At 35.5% G+C, this 20,464-nt stretch overlaps 1 protein-coding gene across 3 annotated transcripts in view; it reads left to right on the top strand.

The window, feature by feature from the left end:
* Positions 1 to 20,464, top strand: part of LOC100367449 (mitochondrial mRNA pseudouridine synthase RPUSD3-like) — a 66,412-nt gene that overhangs the window by 15,465 nt on the left and 30,483 nt on the right. For all 3 annotated transcript variants that reach the window (XM_002730482.4, XM_085496807.1, XM_085496806.1), the window contains exons 4-5: positions 557 to 591; positions 3,090 to 3,139. In XM_002730482.4, coding sequence (XP_002730528.2) covers positions 557 to 591; positions 3,090 to 3,139 — 85 coding nt within the window. The remainder of the gene's footprint in view (positions 1 to 556; positions 592 to 3,089; positions 3,140 to 20,464) is intronic.

The following is a 20,464-nucleotide window of genomic DNA, read 5'->3' as shown; positions in this document are numbered from 1 at the left end:
TTTCATGACGATATCTTCAATTCTCTAATTTCAGTGAATATTTTTGGTAAAAAATGTTATTTTCAACTTGTTCTTGAAAACCTCTCTGATTGCTTTATAACTTTATTTGTAGGTGCCTTGGATCTGTCAGATTTGTTCACTTCCTGTCAACATCTTCAATTCTCTATTTTTAGCAAATATTTTTGTCATTTTTTATCAAAAAACATATTTTGGACTTGTCTTTCAAAACCAGTAGTCCAAATTCTTTGATACTTGTACACATGCAGCTTGGGTAAACCTCTATTAGATTTGTCCATTTCGTAAAGATATCTTCAATTCTCTACAATTCTCTCTGCAACAAAATAAAAAAAGTTGGTGTCTTGCGATATTAAAGCAGCTAGCATTAAGTTTAAATTGCTCTTTAGTCATTGCGTTCAGAGCATGCATCAAAAACAACGGAGCTATATCAGCCGACAGGCTGCTGCTTGAATTATCTACCAAAGTTTCATGGGTCATCTGTCTGTCAGTTTTCATTACCTTTACCATTACCTTCTGCTCTATTTTGTATTATGTTTAGGGCAGTAACAGTTGGTGTACCATCTCCGCTCAGTGGTGAGTTAAATCTTGTATCTTTGGCATTTGATACGTGTGTGTGATGATTTGATTCATGTTAGTCGTGTTTTGAGACATGTGAGTGAAGGTTTGAGATATGATAGATGAAGTGTGACATGTACGTGAGTCATTACTCAAGGCATATGTGATGATTTGCTACATGAGAGAGACAATTTGAGACACATATGATGATTTGATATCTGTGAGTGGTGATTTGGGACATGTGAGTGAAGATTTTAATTGTGAGTGATGATTTGAGTTGTGTGTCAAGTGATATGATTTAAGACATGTATTAAAGTGATGATTTGAGACACACCGGAATGAATGACTTGAGATGTGAGTGATGATTTGAGACACACCGGAATGAATGACTTGAGATGTGAGTGATGATTTGAGACACACCGGAATGAATGACTTGAGATGTGAGTGATGATTTGAGACACACCGGAATGAATGATTTGAGATGTGAGTGATGATTTGAGACACACCGGAATGAATGACTTTAGATGTGAGTGATGATTTGAGACACACCGGAATGAATGACTTGAGATGTGAGTGATGATTTGAGACGCACCGGAATGAATGATTTGAGATGTGAGTGATGATTTGAGACACACTGGAATGAATGATTTGAGATGTGAGTGATGATTTGAGACACACCAGAATGAATGATTTGAGATGTGAGTGGTGATTTGAGACACACCGGAATGAATGATTTGAGATGTGAGTGATGATTTGAGACACACTGGAATGAATGATTTGAGATGTGAGTGATGTTTTGAGACACACTGGAATGAATGATTTGAGGTGTGAGTGATGATTTGAGACACACCGGAATGAATGATTTGCGATGTTAGTGATGATTTGAGACGCACCGGAATGAATGACTTGAGATGTGAGTGATGATTTGAGACACACAACATGTGAATGATATAATATGTCTAAGATATATGAACTATTTATATGGTAATTTGCAACATATGTGATGACTCAAAAACACTGATTGCTGATTTTATATATGTATTTGTGTTATATAATATCAGGCATACATGTATGTGAGCAATAGAGCTTGTATTTAAAAATTTAAAAGATTGAGAAATTGGTACATGATTCAATATGCGTAATGTCAAATATTTTAATTATGAGTATCCAGATTGTCTTTATATTACATATATATGTAGCAATAAATATATGGATTTGTTAAATTCTATGATTTATTAGTTATTATTATTAGTAGTATTCCAAGGCTTTCCCACATTCTATTTGAACATTTGTGCTACTACATACTGCGGAAATTATTTTATTAATATACACGTATTTTACCACCTGCAGTGTTATGCCTCGGTTTACTACCTTGCATTCATGTGTTCTATAATTGTTATCAAGTCTGAATATCCATACCATAACAAACTGTCTTGAAACATGCACCATGTGTAAAAGGCTGAAACACAAATCTATTTGGTAAAAATACAAAAAAAAAAAACTGTCACTTTTGGCATGCCTTCAGGGTACATGTATATATATAGTCTTTATATATCTTTTTTTAATTTAAAAATCTTTTTTACTAGTCAGTACACAGTGGTATCATAATGAATGTTGGGTTGATAAATGATGAAATATTCAAGAAATAGATTTGTATATTGTACAATATCTGTCTTCTTAAATCATTCAAGCATGAATACTTGTCTAAGCTTTCGACTTTATCTGATATCAGCAATCTCCTGTTTATCTTGTTCATGCATACTACAGTGCCAGTCACTTTGCATAATTCATTCAATACTTTATTTTAAAAGACTTTGTCTACTGCCCTCATTCTGCTTGGCTTCTTTTCTAGAACTTTACTGATCGACTGATGCCTAAATTGGCCTTAAGGTTTCACACCAAATATTTGAATTGTTAATAAAGCCATGAGGTCATGAATGTAATCTTTAATTTAAAAACAACTTCGGGCATGGAATGGCATGCCTGCATTTGAGACTATAATCAGATCGAACATTCAGCCAGTATATTAAGACCAGTGCTGAATATATAACATCATGTGAATGTCTTCTCGATGTACATGTAGGTTATATGTTTCAAGACAGGAACCATCTTGTTACAGTGTGTGTATATAAACAAATCCTATAAAAATAAATATTTTTAACACCTCGTGGTGATAAAATTAAACTTGCATAATAAACTGTCCACATATTCATGGAATTACAGGATGCTATACTGTGCTTTACTGTTTGCATTTTGCTAGATTGCTTATTTATCATTTGTTTTTAGAATATTTAAATAAAATGGTACTTGACTCACAATTTGATTCAGATCTGAATATTAATTAGCTAATTACCATAATGATTTTGATTTTTGTGTAATAATAATGTTTATATTAAAATCTGCTTTCTTTCATGTCATTGAATGACAGATTTCTGTGCTAGACTTATAAAAGTCAATTTCAGTCTGGTAATAATATAGTAATTATAATTTTGTTTTTTTTCTGGTTTCTCTTCTAGGATTGATAAAAGTACCAGTAACCAATGAGGTGGTAGACGATGAGCATCAGGTATGTTAATTGCAGTATTAAACAGGAATAACCTAGTTGCTTGATTTTTTTTTTTTTTTTTTTTTTGTGTGTGGAAATATTTGTATTTGCTCTATTAGCATCTCATTTTCTCATTTTCAATGCAAGCAAACATAAACCAAAAGAAATTTCAATTATTTTATCAGTCAATCAAATATGATGGATTTTTGTCATAGACTTAATCTGTTGTTTACCTAATACTTTTGTGAGTGCATATGCCACTAATAGAGTAAATACAGTATAATTGTATAATGATGTATTAATCCTGGAGTGTCTGCAATGGTTTACCTTGAGGTAAAATCATTTTACTAGTGGAATGGCATGTATGAAATACATTGTACTGTTAGTCTGGCACACTAATAGACTAGCAATTTCATGCAATTGGAATTACATAGAGGTCACTCATATAGACATTAAAGCCATTGATTCAGGTGTCAGGTGTGCTATTTGTTAGTGATCTCTAACACACAGGAGTTGTATAATTCCAGCTAGAACACATGCTTGATAACAACTAAATTTACGGCATGGTGTTTTACGTATATGTAAGCTCGGGTTGCAGAAGGAATATTTTCGACCTCCTGAAACCTTTGAAAATGTCAACCTTGTATTTACTAGTAATTGATTGGGTGAGTGCAACTCCCATAAGAGATCATACACTATGTCTGTCTGATTGTCCTGGTTGGTTGTTTCAATTGAGATGCAAGATATTACATCATGTCTGCCATACATGGATGGTGTGCATATTGGTAGCATACATGCCCTTTTGGCAGCTTAATCCATCCGGTGTTTTTGATATGAGATTCTTTGAATTACCAATGCTGTGCGTGTAATTTGTATATTGCTTAATTTACATGATGTACATGTACAACTGGAGAGAATACTGTAACTGTTGATCTATAGATCAAATATGGAGATTTACTGTAACCGTAGGTCTAATGCAGATCTACTGTAACCGTATAGCGCAGATCAACTGTAACCGTAGATCTAAAGCAGATATGCTGCATGGATTTTATACGGAGCTACTGTGACCATAGACCTAATGTAGATTTATTGTAAGCATAGTTCGATTACAGATATACAGTAACTAGCATGGATCTATGCGAATGTATTGTAACTGTAAATCTTATTCATACATATTGTATTAATATATATTATTATACATCTGTCAGCGTAATGCCATAAGTTACAGTGTGCCGTAATTTTGCGGCATGGCTGCCACTAGGGTTTGACCGAACTCCACACAAAAACTGAACTTTTTGAATTTTGGCATTCCCAAGATGTATCCTTGGAAGGAAAAGATGTATAAAAATAAAGTTATTACTAGAATACCTCAAAATATACAAAATGTACACTCAGACCATATGTCATCTCATCGACATCCGCTGCAGTTGATACTTCTGCTGTACTTTGTGCATACTTTGAGCTACCCTCGTAATAACCTCATTTAATGCAGATATATCATTATTATAATAGTGAATTACAGTCTCCTAATATAGAAACTATATCCTCCCAAATCACCTTGTACCTCGAGGTCATTTCGTACGAAGTGGTCACTTTACACCACACAGTCGCTTGGTTCTAAGTCTTCTTGTGTCACAGAATCACTTTGTACAGGTGTAAGGAATTACTAGTATTATTGTAATGACCAAAAATAGTATTTCAATCCCATTTTCCTGTTATTTGCTAGCAAGACGTTTATACTATAACACTCTGTACCTGATCTGTCAGTTAGAGGCCCAGGTTGTTGCATCAACAGTGATTGCATGATTAAAAGTGAAATCTCTGATGTATTATACATTTCTCCAAATAAGGTTAAAACATATCCAGGGGTTTTTCTAGAACAAAACTGCAAGGGGGAGCACTGCAATTCAGAGGTGCCACTAAGTGGGCGCTGCGCCCCTGTTCCCTTGTTTAAAAAAATCCCTGCATACCATCCTGTTTCTCATTCATTATGTGAAACATTAAGTTTTTCAAAATAAATTACCTTGCTTTAACTGAGATTATCCCGATGTTCCCTAAATTGTTTTGACTTGCAAGTTAACATTGCGAGATTTGGTCATGAAATTTTGTTGATAAACGTGTGAATTCTACATAATGATACTTATTTTATTTGTTATCAGCAGACTTTAAGTATACTTTTGTGTTCCAAATGCAATGTACTTAAAGGCCAATGATCGCTGCACTGCGCATTTGTGACATTTGTGTTGATAAACATTAATTTTCCCACAATCCAATGCGCTCTTCTAATGGAAGTATGAGGTTTGAGCTGGGCACGACTTGCACTAATTACCACCAGTAACACCTTTGATACTTTCCAATCACCTAAAAAATACTCAGTTAAATCTTGGTAATGCCATCTTTGTTTTATATGAGACCCATATATCTTGCGCATGCGTGGTGCGAAGACTACCACCCTTTAAGTATACTTTTGTGTTCCAAATGCAATGTACTTTATATTTTTTTCATAGTGAGTATACACAAATCATACTTATTCTTTGGGTTGTATGTATACTTTAAACATTCTTCAAGTGCAGCTCATTTTCATAAGGGTACAGGTATATATTGCTAAATCTGATCATGAAGTTTTGATAAACGTTTCAATTCTACAGATCTTTTTTGCTGAGCGAAAGTAACAGAACTTGTTGATTTGATTTTCATGCATCTGATAGCACACTCTGACAATTCCATCATATCTTTTAAGAATGGTCACATCTAACACAATTTTGGAACTGGAATTTACTGAAACTTTGTCTTATTGTTCTTTAATTGTAATTGACTGTTTAAAATTAGCCATTTTAGTCATTGTTTTCATAGAAACAAGTTCAGGTTTTGTTTGCTCGTTTCATTTATTACTGTGAAATACTTTATTTTCGCTGAAAAGACTTTTTGCGTGTTTTGTATGGAATTTATTTTCACTAATTTTTGACGAGTTTAATGTAAAATATAGGAAAAAAGGTATATTTGCTGGATTTTATTTTCACTGAATCATTCCTTCAGTGAAAATAGCGAAAATTAGTTTCAAGCAAAAATAAAGTATTTTACAGTACTTAGCGAAACGTCACAAATTTATTGTAGTGTCTTTAAATTTGTTACTTGTCAGCTGCTTCCATTTGTAAGCAAAGCAAATTTTATCTAGATATACATTAAATCGATATTTATGTAATATCAACTCAGTGCAGCATTTGTCATGTTTATGAGGTCTTACTAAAAATAGAAGTGATGTAATAGAATGTGAAAGAAATTAAATGGAAGAATGTGTGCAGACGATAAAGACATTTTAAACCCCAACTGCATTACTTTGCTGTAATTTTTGGTGATTTGTTGTGAATCTCAATCCTTATGAAAATCTCTCACTAGAACCTGGTTCAATTCCATCAAGAATCTGACCATGACTCTTGCTAGAATCTAAGAGATTCTGATCAGTTATTTGTATGCAAATTAAAGAGAAAACAGTAAAAGTCTGGTCAGATCTCAGTGAGATTTCTTTCTAATTAGTGTACAAATATCTGATCAAAATCTCACTAAGGCTCTTGCTGAAATTAACACCCGTTGCAAATATTCCCACTGAAATTTAGTTGACAATTTTTATGCATATGTCTCTTGAATATTGCTCTAACTTGTAAAAGTTGTGGTTGTAACCTTCAATTTGTCGATCAAAAATACAGACAATGAATCAGACTGACAAAAGACATTTCAAAAATTAGAAGGTAAACAAATTGTTAATGAATTATGAAGGCTATGCAGAAAGTTCAAATGATAAAAACTGTTGAAAGTGTTTAGCGATACTGTAAATATACTGTAGAGGAAGGATTCTGTTTCAGAGAAACATCTGTAATCCAAAAAGTATGATCATTTTCATGCAACAAACATTTTCTAGTTCACCTAAGTCTTGTCACATACTGTTCTTGAGTACTTTAATTGCTATTTCATCACCTTTTTTTGAATAATTCATAAGATTAGAGACTGGAATTAACAATTGTTTGTGTAGCAAAGTCAAAGGCCCACAACCTCACCCACCATTTTGTACTGGGTTTCATAACTTGAGATTCAGGGACATATGTTGTGTTTAGTGAGATGGTGATGAGAAATTATTTTGTAATATTGTCAGTAGGAATCTACTAAGAAATGCACAGATTCTAATCAGACATTTTTCAGTGCGTAATTTTCTGCAAGAATTTCGTTGTGTAATACTGTCAGTAAGAATCTCGCAAAAAATTAGCAAAAAAATATAAAACTTTCTCATATTCTGATTAGTATTTCTCATGATCAGAAAATTGGCAGATTTTTACTAGAATCTAGCAAAAGAAAATCATATGGGTAAGAAGTTAATTTCCTGAATAAAACATTTGAGAGATTATTTCATAACCATGAACAGTTTTTGTCTATTCGGTTGTTTTCTAAATCAAACGTCTTCATTAGTAATTAATCATATGATGTAATGCACAGTGACGCCATTTCAGACAAATGCTATTTTGTCATGTGTCTAACATTTATATGTCTAGATTGAAGTTAATTTCTTCAGCCTGAATACATGTCAACTATATTGCATTTGATTGATAAGCGATATACATCTTCAATTACGCTTATCTAGATTTTTCCCTTGAGATTTTACATAATGTTTCTTGGGGACGTCTTTGCACTTCTATGTAGAGTACTTTGATGCCTAGACATAATTTCTTATTTCCCATGAGTGAGTTTTGTTCTATCTTCAAGTCACCTTTCCATGTTTTTCACACCTGTCTCACACTAGGATAACATGCAAACTTTGACCTTCACTGCCTGTTTCATGCATTGAACATAAATTTTTTCTGTGCATGAAAAACACATTGGAATGTTTCTAGCAATTTATTTTGTTGTGGTGCTTACCATCTTTATTGTGAAAGTGCAACTTTTCAATTTAAAGATGGATGCCGACTGACAAGACAATGTGTCGCCCCGCTGAGATGTCAGAGATGTACCATGTCCAGACTATCAAAATGGTTCAACATTGAGATCCTGTCAGAGATATACCATGTCCAGACTATCAAAATAGTTCAACATTGATATCCTGTCTGAGATGTACCATGTCCAGACTATCAAAATGGTTCAACATTGAGATCCTGTCAGAGATATACCATGTCCAGACTATCAAAATAGTTCAACATTGAGATCCTGTCTGAGATGTACCATGTCCAGACTATCAAAATGTTTCAACATTGAGATCCTGTCAGAGATGTACCATGTCCAGACTATCAAAATGTTTCAACATTGAGATCCTGTCAGAGATGTACCATGTCCAGACTATCAAAATAGTTCAACATTGAGATCCTGTCTGAGATGTACCATGTCCAGACTATCAAAATGTTTCAACATTGAGATCCTGTCAGAGATGTACCATGTCCAGACTATCAAAATGTTTCAACATTGAGATCCTGTCAGAGATGTACCATGTCCAGACTATCAAAATAGTTCAACATTGAGATCCTGTCAGAGATGTACCATGTCCAGACTATCAAAATAGTTCAACATTGAGATCCTGTCAGAGATGTACCATGTCCAGACTATCAAAATGTTTCAACATTGAGATCCTGTCAGAGATGTACCATGTCCAGACTATCAAAATAGTTCAACATTGAGATCCTGTCTGAGATGTACCATGTCCAGACTATCAAAATGTTTCAACATTGATATCCTGTCAGAGATGTACCATGTCCAGACTATCAAAATAGTTCAACATTGAGATCCTGTCAGAGATGTACCATGTCCAGACTATCAAAATGTTTCAACATTGATATCCTGTCAGAGATGTACCATGTCCAGACTATCAAAATAGTTCAACATTGAGATCTTGTCAGAGATGTACCATGTCCAGACTATCAAAATGTTTCAACATTGATATCCTGTCAGAGATGTACCATGTCCAGACTATCAAAATAGTTCAACATTGAGATCTTGTCAGAGATGTACCATGTCCAGACTATCAAAATGTTTCAACATTGATATCCTGTCAGAGATGTACCATGTCCAGACTATCAAAATGGTTCAACATTGAGATCCTGTCAGAGATGTACCATGTCCAGACTATCAAAATGGTTCAACATTGAGATCCTGTCAGAGATGTACCATGTCCAGACTATCAAAATGTTTCAACATTGAGATCCTGTCAGAGATGTACCATGTCCAGACTATCAAAATGTTTCAACATTGATATCCTGTCAGAGATGTACCATGTCCAGACTATCAAAATGTTTCAACATTGATATCCTGTCAGAGATGTACCATGTCCAGACTATCAAAATAGTTCAACATTGAGATCCTGTCAGAGATGTACCATGTCCAGACTATCAAAATGTTTCAACATTGATATCCTGTCAGAGATGTACCATGTCCAGACTATCAAAATAGTTCAACATTGAGATCTTGTCAGAGATGTACCATGTCCAGACTATCAAAATGTTTCAACATTGATATCCTGTCAGAGATGTACCATGTCCAGACTATCAAAATAGTTCAACATTGAGATCTTGTCAGAGATGTACCATGTCCAGACTATCAAAATGTTTCAACATTGATATCCTGTCAGAGATGTACCATGTCCAGACTATCAAAATGGTTCAACATTGAGATCCTGTCAGAGATGTACCATGTCCAGACTATCAAAATGGTTCAACATTGAGATCCTGTCAGAGATGTACCATGTCCAGACTATCAAAATGTTTCAACATTGAGATCCTGTCAGAGATGTACCATGTCCAGACTATCAAAATGGTTCAACATTGAGATCCTGTCAGAGATGTACCATGTCCAGACTATCAAAATGGTTCAACATTGAGATCCTGTCAGAGATGTACCATGTCCAGACTATCAAAATGGTTCAACATTGAGATCCTGTCAGAGATGTACCATGTCCAGACTATCAAAATGTTTCAACATTGATATCCTGTCAGAGATGTATCATGTCCAGACTATCAAAATGTTTCAACATTGAGATCCTGTCTGAGATGTACCATGTCCAGACTATCAAAATGTTTCAACATTGATATTCTGTCAGAGATGTACCATGTCCAGACTATCAAAATGTTTCAACATTGATATCCTGTCAGAGATATACCATGTCCAGACTATCAAAATAGTTCAACATTGAGATCCTGTCAGAGATGTACCATGTCCAGACTATCAAAATAGTTCAACATTGAGATCCTGTCAGAGATATACCATGTCCAGACTATCAAAATAGTTCAACATTGAGATTCTGTAAGAGATGTACCATGTCCAGACTATCAAAATAGTTCAACATTGAGATTCTGTAAGAGATGTACCATGTCCAGACTATCAAAATAGTTAAACATTGAGATCCTGTCAGAGATATACCATGTCCAGACTATCAAAATAGTTCAACATTGAGATCCTGTCAGAGATGTACCATGTCCAGACTATCAAAAAAGTTCAACATTGATATCCTGTCAGAGATGTACCATGTCCAGACTATCAAAATAGTTCAACATTGAGATCTTGTCAGAGATGTACCATGTCCAGACTATCAAAATGTTTCAACATTGATATCCTGTCTGAGATGTACCATGTCCAGACTATCAAAATAGTTCAACATTGAGATCCTGTCTGAGATATACCATGTCCAGACTATCAAAATAGTTCAACATTGAGATCCTGTCAGAGATGTACCATGTCCAGACTATCAAAAAAGTTCAACATTGATATCCTGTCAGAGATGTACCATGTCCAGACTATCAAAATAGTTCAACATTGAGATCCTGTCAGAGATGTACCATGTCCACACTATCAAAATAGTTCAACATTGAGATCTTGTCAGAGATGTACCATGTCCAGACTATCAAAATAGTTCAACATTGATATTCTGTAAGAGATGTACCATGTCCAGACTATCAAAATAGTTCAACATTGAGATCCTGTCAGAGATGTACCATGTCCAGACTATCAAAATGGTTCAACATTGAGATTCTGTAAGAGATGTACCATGTCCAGACTATCAAAATGGTTCAACATTGAGATCCTGTCAGAGATGTACCATGTCCAAACTATCAAAATGGTTCAACATTGAGATTCTGTAAGAGATGTACCATGTCCAAACTATCAAAATGGTTCAACATTGAGATTCTGTAAGAGATGTACCATGTCCAGACTATCAAAAAAATTCAACATTGATATTCTGTCAGAGATGTACCATGTCCAGACTATCAAAAAAGTTCAACATTGAGATTCTGTCAGAGATGTACCATGTCCAGACTATCAAAATGTTTCAACATTGAGATTCTGTAAGAGATGTACCATGTCCAGACTATCAAAATAGTTCAACATTGAGATCCTGTCAGAGATGTACCATGTCCAGACTATCAAAATGTTTCAACATTGATATCCTGTCAGAGATATACCATGTCCAGACTATCAAAATGTTTCAACATTGAGATCCTGTCTGAGATGTACCATGTCCTGACTATCAAAATGGTTCAACATTGAGATTCTGTAAGAGATGTACCATGTCCAAACTATCAAAATGGTTCAACATTGAGATTCTGTAAGAGATGTACCATGTCCAGACTATCAACAAATTCAACATTGATATTCTGTCAGAGATGTACCATGTCCAGACTATCAAAAAAGTTCAACATTGATATTCTGTAAGAGATGTACCATGTTCAGACTATCAAAATGGTTTAACGTTGAGATCCTGTCAGAGATGTACCATGTTCAGACTATCAAAGTGGTTTAATATTGAGATCCTGTCAGAGATGTACCATGTCCAGACTATCAAAGTGGTTTAACATTGAGATCCTGTCAGAGATGTACCATGTCCAGACTATCAAAGTGGTTCAACATTGAGATCCTGTAAGAGATGTACCATGTCCAGACTATCAAAATGTTTCAACATTGATATCCTGTCAGAGATGTACCATGTCCAGACTATCAAAATAGTTCAACATTGAGATCTTGTCAGAGATGTACCATGTCCAGACTATCAAAATGTTTCAACATTGATATCCTGTCAGAGATGTACCATGTCCAGACTATCAAAATGGTTCAACATTGAGATCCTGTCAGAGATGTACCATGTCCAGACTATCAAAATGGTTCAACATTGAGATCCTGTCAGAGATGTACCATGTCCAGACTATCAAAATGTTTCAACATTGAGATCCTGTCAGAGATGTACCATGTCCAGACTATCAAAATGGTTCAACATTGAGATCCTGTCAGAGATGTACCATGTCCAGACTATCAAAATGGTTCAACATTGAGATCCTGTCAGAGATGTACCATGTCCAGACTATCAAAATGGTTCAACATTGAGATCCTGTCAGAGATGTACCATGTCCAGACTATCAAAATGTTTCAACATTGATATCCTGTCAGAGATGTATCATGTCCAGACTATCAAAATGTTTCAACATTGAGATCCTGTCTGAGATGTACCATGTCCAGACTATCAAAATGTTTCAACATTGATATTCTGTCAGAGATGTACCATGTCCAGACTATCAAAATGTTTCAACATTGATATCCTGTCAGAGATATACCATGTCCAGACTATCAAAATAGTTCAACATTGAGATCCTGTCAGAGATGTACCATGTCCAGACTATCAAAATAGTTCAACATTGAGATCCTGTCAGAGATATACCATGTCCAGACTATCAAAATAGTTCAACATTGAGATTCTGTAAGAGATGTACCATGTCCAGACTATCAAAATAGTTCAACATTGAGATTCTGTAAGAGATGTACCATGTCCAGACTATCAAAATAGTTAAACATTGAGATCCTGTCAGAGATATACCATGTCCAGACTATCAAAATAGTTCAACATTGAGATCCTGTCAGAGATGTACCATGTCCAGACTATCAAAAAAGTTCAACATTGATATCCTGTCAGAGATGTACCATGTCCAGACTATCAAAATAGTTCAACATTGAGATCTTGTCAGAGATGTACCATGTCCAGACTATCAAAATGTTTCAACATTGATATCCTGTCTGAGATGTACCATGTCCAGACTATCAAAATAGTTCAACATTGAGATCCTGTCTGAGATATACCATGTCCAGACTATCAAAATAGTTCAACATTGAGATCCTGTCAGAGATGTACCATGTCCAGACTATCAAAAAAGTTCAACATTGATATCCTGTCAGAGATGTACCATGTCCAGACTATCAAAATAGTTCAACATTGAGATCCTGTCAGAGATGTACCATGTCCACACTATCAAAATAGTTCAACATTGAGATCTTGTCAGAGATGTACCATGTCCAGACTATCAAAATAGTTCAACATTGATATTCTGTAAGAGATGTACCATGTCCAGACTATCAAAATAGTTCAACATTGAGATCCTGTCAGAGATGTACCATGTCCAGACTATCAAAATGGTTCAACATTGAGATTCTGTAAGAGATGTACCATGTCCAGACTATCAAAATGGTTCAACATTGAGATCCTGTCAGAGATGTACCATGTCCAAACTATCAAAATGGTTCAACATTGAGATTCTGTAAGAGATGTACCATGTCCAAACTATCAAAATGGTTCAACATTGAGATTCTGTAAGAGATGTACCATGTCCAGACTATCAAAAAAATTCAACATTGATATTCTGTCAGAGATGTACCATGTCCAGACTATCAAAAAAGTTCAACATTGAGATTCTGTCAGAGATGTACCATGTCCAGACTATCAAAATGTTTCAACATTGAGATTCTGTAAGAGATGTACCATGTCCAGACTATCAAAATAGTTCAACATTGAGATCCTGTCAGAGATGTACCATGTCCAGACTATCAAAATGTTTCAACATTGATATCCTGTCAGAGATATACCATGTCCAGACTATCACAATGTTTCAACATTGAGATCCTGTCTGAGATGTACCATGTCCTGACTATCAAAATGGTTCAACATTGAGATTCTGTAAGAGATGTACCATGTCCAAACTATCAAAATGGTTCAACATTGAGATTCTGTAAGAGATGTACCATGTCCAGACTATCAACAAATTCAACATTGATATTCTGTCAGAGATGTACCATGTCCAGACTATCAAAAAAGTTCAACATTGATATTCTGTAAGAGATGTACCATGTTCAGACTATCAAAATGGTTTAACGTTGAGATCCTGTCAGAGATGTACCATGTTCAGACTATCAAAGTGGTTTAATATTGAGATCCTGTCAGAGATGTACCATGTCCAGACTATCAAAGTGGTTTAACATTGAGATCCTGTCAGAGATGTACCATGTCCAGACTATCAAAGTGGTTCAACATTGAGATCCTGTAAGAGATGTACCATGTCCAGACTATCAAAATAGTTAAACATTGAGATCCTGTCAGAGATGTATCATGTCCAGACTATCAAAATAGTTCAACATTGAGATCCTGTCAGAGATGTACCATGTCCAGACTATCAAAATGGTTCAACATTGAGATTCTGTCAGAGATGTACCATGTCCAGACTATCAAAATGTTTCAACATTGAGATTCTGTAAGAGATGTACCATGTCCAGACTATCAAAATAGTTCAACATTGAGATCCTGTCAGAGATGTACCATGTCCAGACTATCAAAATGTTTCAACATTGATATCCTGTCAGAGATATACCATGTCCAGACTATCAAAATGTTTCAACATTGAGATCCTGTCTGAGATGTACCATGTCCAAACTATCAAAATGGTTCAACATTGAGATTCTGTAAGAGATGTACCATGTCCAAACTATCAAAATGGTTCAACATTGAGATTCTGTAAGAGATGTACCATGTCCAGACTATCAAAATAGTTCAACATTGATATCCTGTCTGAGATGTACCATGTCCAGACTATCAAAATGGTTCAACATTGAGATCCTGTCAGAGATATACCATGTCCAGACTATCAAAATGTTTCAACATTGAGATTCTGTAAGAGATGTACCATGTCCAGACTATCAAAATAGTTCAACATTGAGATCTTGTCTGAGATGTACCATGTCCAAACTATCAAAATGGTTCAACATTGAGATTCTGTAAGAGATGTACCATGTCCAAACTATCAAAATGGTTCAACATTGAGATTCTGTCAGAGATGTACCATGTCCAGACTATCAAAATGTTTCAACATTGAGATTCTGTAAGAGATGTACCATGTCCAGACTATCAAAATAGTTCAACATTGAGATCCTGTCAGAGATGTACCATGTCCAGACTATCAAAATGTTTCAACATTGATATCCTGTCAGAGATATACCATGTCCAGACTATCAAAATGTTTCAACATTGAGATCCTGTCTGAGATGTACCATGTCCAAACTATCAAAATGGTTCAACATTGAGATTCTGTAAGAGATGTACCATGTCCAAACTATCAAAATGGTTCAACATTGAGATTCTGTAAGAGATGTACCATGTCCAGACTATCAAAATAGTTCAACATTGATATCCTGTCTGAGATGTACCATGTCCAGACTATCAAAATGGTTCAACATTGAGATCCTGTCAGAGATATACCATGTCCAGACTATCAAAATGTTTCAACATTGAGATTCTGTAAGAGATGTACCATGTCCAGACTATCAAAATAGTTCAACATTGAGATCCTGTCAGAGATGTACCATGTCCAGACTATCAAAATGGTTCAACATTGAGATTCTGTCAGAGATGTACCATGTCCAGACTATCAAAATGTTTCAACATTGAGATTCTGTAAGAGATGTACCATGTCCAGACTATCAAAATAGTTCAACATTGAGATCCTGTCAGAGATGTACCATGTCCAGACTATCAAAATGTTTCAACATTGATATCCTGTCAGAGATATACCATGTCCAGACTATCAAAATGTTTCAACATTGAGATCCTGTCTGAGATGTACCATGTCCAAACTATCAAAATGGTTCAACATTGAGATTCTGTAAGAGATGTACCATGTCCAAACTATCAAAATGGTTCAACATTGAGATTCTGTAAGAGATGTACCATGTCCAGACTATCAAAAAAATTCAACATTGATATTCTGTCAGAGATGTACCATGTCCAGACTATCAAAAAAGTTCAACATTGAGATTCTGTCAGAGATGTACCATGTCCAGACTATCAAAATGTTTCAACATTGAGATTCTGTAAGAGATGTACCATGTCCAGACTATCAAAATAGTTCAACATTGAGATCCTGTCAGAGATATACCATGTCCAGACTATCAAAATGTTTCAACATTGAGATCCTGTCTGAGATGTACCATGTCCTGACTATCAAAATGGTTCAACATTGAGATTCTGTAAGAGATGTACCATGTCCAAACTATCAAAATGGTTCAACATTGAGATTCTGTAAGAGATGTACCATGTCCAGACTATCAAAAAATTCAACATTGATATTCTGTCAGAGATGTACCATGTCCAGACTATCAAAAAAGTTCAACTTTGATATTCTGTAAGAGATGTACCATGTTCAGACTATCAAAATGGTTTAACGTTGAGATCCTGTCAGAGATGTACCATGTTCAGACTATCAAAGTGGTTTAATATTGAGATCCTGTCAGAGATGTACCATGTCCAGACTATCAAAGTGGTTTAACATTGAGATCCTGTCAGAGATGTACCATGTCCAGACTATCAAAGTGGTTCAACATTGAGATCCTGTAAGAGATGTACCATGTCCAGACTATCAAAATAGTTAAACATTGAGATCCTGTCAGAGATGTACCATGTCCAGACTATCAAAATAGTTCAACATTGAGATCCTGTCAGAGATGTACCATGTCCAGACTATCAAAATGGTTCAACATTGAGATTCTGTCAGAGATGTACCATGTCCAGACTATCAAAATGTTTCAACATTGAGATTCTGTAAGAGATGTACCATGTCCAGACTATCAAAATAGTTCAACATTGAGATCCTGTCAGAGATGTACCATGTCCAGACTATCAAAATGTTTCAACATTGATATCCTGTCAGAGATATACCATGTCCAGACTATCAAAATGTTTCAACATTGAGATCTTGTCTGAGATGTACCATGTCCAAACTATCAAAATGGTTCAACATTGAGATTCTGTAAGAGATGTACCATGTCCAAACTATCAAAATGGTTCAACATTGAGATTCTGTAAGAGATGTACCATGTCCAAACTATCAAAATGGTTCAACATTGAGATTCTGTAAGAGATGTACCATGTCCAGACTATCAAAAAATTCAACATTGATATTCTGTCAGAGATGTACCATGTCCAGACTATCAAAAAAGTTCAACATTGATATTCTGTAAGAGATGTACCATGTTCAGACTATCAAAATGGTTTAACGTTGAGATCCTGTCAGAGATGTACCATGTTCAGACTATCAAAGTGGTTTAATATTGAGATCCTGTCAGAGATGTACCATGTCCAGACTATCAAAGTGGTTTGACATTGAGATCCTGTCAGAGATGTACCATGTCCAGACTATCAAAGTGGTTCAACATTGAGATCCTGTCAGAGATGTACCATGTCCAGACTATCAAAAAGGTTCAACATTGAGATCCTGTCAGAGATGTACCATGTCCAGACTATCAAAATAGTTCAACATTGAGATTCTGTAAGAGATGTACCATGTCCAGACTATCAAAATAGTTCAACATTGAGATCCTGTCAGAGATGTACCATGTCCAGACTATCAAAGTGGTTTAACATTGAGATCCTGTCAGAGATGTACCATGTCCAGACTATCAAAGTGGTTCAACATTGAGATCCTGTCAGAGATGTACCATGTCCAGACTATCAAAATGGTTCAACATTGAGATTCTGTCAGAGATGTACCATGTCCAGACTATCAAAGTGGTTTAACATTGAGATCCTGTCAGAGATGTACCATGTCCAGACTATCAAAGTGGTTCATCATTGAGATCCTGTCAGATGTACCATGTCCAGACTATCAAAATGGTTCAACATTGAGATCCTGTCAGAGATGTACCATGTCCAGACTATCAAAATGTTTCAACATTGAGATCCTGTCAGAGATGTACCATGTCCAGACTATCAAAATAGTTCAACATTGAGATCCTGTCTGAGATGTACCATGTCCAGACTATCAAAATGTTTCAACATTGAGATCCTGTCAGAGATGTACCATGTCCAGACTATCAAAATGTTTCAACATTGAGATCCTGTCAGAGATGTACCATGTCCAGACTATCAAAATGTTTCAACATTGATATCCTGTCAGAGATGTACCATGTCCAGACTATCAAAATGTTTCAACATTGATATCCTGTCAGAGATGTACCATGTCCAGACTATCAAAATAGTTCAACATTGAGATCCTGTCAGAGATGTACCATGTCCAGACTATCAAAATGTTTCAACATTGATATCCTGTCAGAGATGTACCATGTCCAGACTATCAAAATAGTTCAACATTGAGATCTTGTCAGAGATGTACCATGTCCAGACTATCAAAATGTTTCAACATTGATATCCTGTCAGAGATGTACCATGTCCAGACTATCAAAATAGTTCAACATTGAGATCTTGTCAGAGATGTACCATGTCCAGACTATCAAAATGTTTCAACATTGATATCCTGTCAGAGATGTACCATGTCCAGACTATCAAAATGGTTCAACATTGAGATCCTGTCAGAGATGTACCATGTCCAGACTATCAAAATGGTTCAACATTGAGATCCTGTCAGAGATGTACCATGTCCAGACTATCAAAATGTTTCAACATTGAGATCCTGTCAGAGATGTACCATGTCCAGACTATCAAAATGGTTCAACATTGAGATCCTGTCAGAGATGTACCATGTCCAGACTATCAAAATGGTTCAACATTGAGATCCTGTCAGAGATGTACCATGTCCAGACTATCAAAATGGTTCAACATTGAGATCCTGTCAGAGATGTACCATGTCCAGACTATCAAAATGTTTCAACATTGATATCCTGTCAGAGATGTATCATGTCCAGACTATCAAAATGTTTCAACATTGAGATCCTGTCTGAGATGTACCATGTCCAGACTATCAAAATGTTTCAACATTGATATTCTGTCAGAGATGTACCATGTCCAGACTATCAAAATGTTTCAACATTGATATCCTGTCAGAGATATACCATGTCCAGACTATCAAAATAGTTCAACATTGAGATCCTGTCAGAGATGTACCATGTCCAGACTATCAAAATAGTTCAACATTGAGATCCTGTCAGAGATATACCATGTCCAGACTATCAAAATAGTTCAACATTGAGATTCTGTAAGAGATGTACCATGTCCAGACTATCAAAATAGTTCAACATTGAGATTCTGTAAGAGATGTACCATGTCCAGACTATCAAAATAGTTAAACATTGAGATCCTGTCAGAGATATACCATGTCCAGACTATCAAAATAGTTCAACATTGAGATCCTGTCAGAGATGTACCATGTCCAGACTATCAAAAAAGTTCAACATTGATATCCTGTCAGAGATGTACCATGTCCAGACTATCAAAATAGTTCAACATTGAGATCTTGTCAGAGATGTACCATGTCCAGACTATCAAAATGTTTCAACATTGATATCCTGTCTGAGATGTACCATGTCCAGACTATCAAAATAGTTCAACATTGAGATCCTGTCTGAGATATACCATGTCCAGACTATCAAAATAGTTCAACATTGAGATCCTGTCAGAGATGTACCATGTCCAGACTATCAAAAAAGTTCAACATTGATATCCTGTCAGAGATGTACCATGTCCAGACTATCAAAATAGTTCAACATTGAGATCCTGTCAGAGATGTACCATGTCCACACTATCAAAATAGTTCAACATTGAGATCTTGTCAGAGATGTACCATGTCCAGACTATCAAAATAGTTCAACATTGATATTCTGTAAGAGATGTACCATGTCCAGACTATCAAAATAGTTCAACATTGAGATCCTGTCAGAGATGTACCATGTCCAGACTATCAAAATGGTTCAACATTGAGATTCTGTAAGAGATGTACCATGTCCAGACTATCAAAATGGTTCAACATTGAGATCCTGTCAGAGATGTACCATGTCCAGACTATCAAAATGGTTCAACATTGAGATCCTGTCAGAGATATACCATGTCCAGACTATCAAAATGTTTCAACATTGAGATTCTGTAAGAGATGTACCATGTCCAGACTATCAAAATAGTTCAACATTGAGATCCTGTCAGAGATGTACCATGTCCAGACTATCAAAATGGTTCAACATTGAGATTCTGTCAGAGATGTACCATGTCCAGACTATCAAAATGTTTCAACATTGAGATTCTGTAAGAGATGTACCATGTCCAGACTATCAAAATAGTTCAACATT

Source organism: Saccoglossus kowalevskii, chromosome 3 (assembly GCF_978046115.1).
Source record: "Saccoglossus kowalevskii chromosome 3, keSacKowa6.1, whole genome shotgun sequence".
Lineage (NCBI taxonomy): Eukaryota > Metazoa > Hemichordata > Enteropneusta > Harrimaniidae > Saccoglossus > Saccoglossus kowalevskii.
The sequence above is the reverse complement of the archived record's forward strand: the minus strand, read 5'-3'. Positions and strand labels throughout refer to the sequence as shown.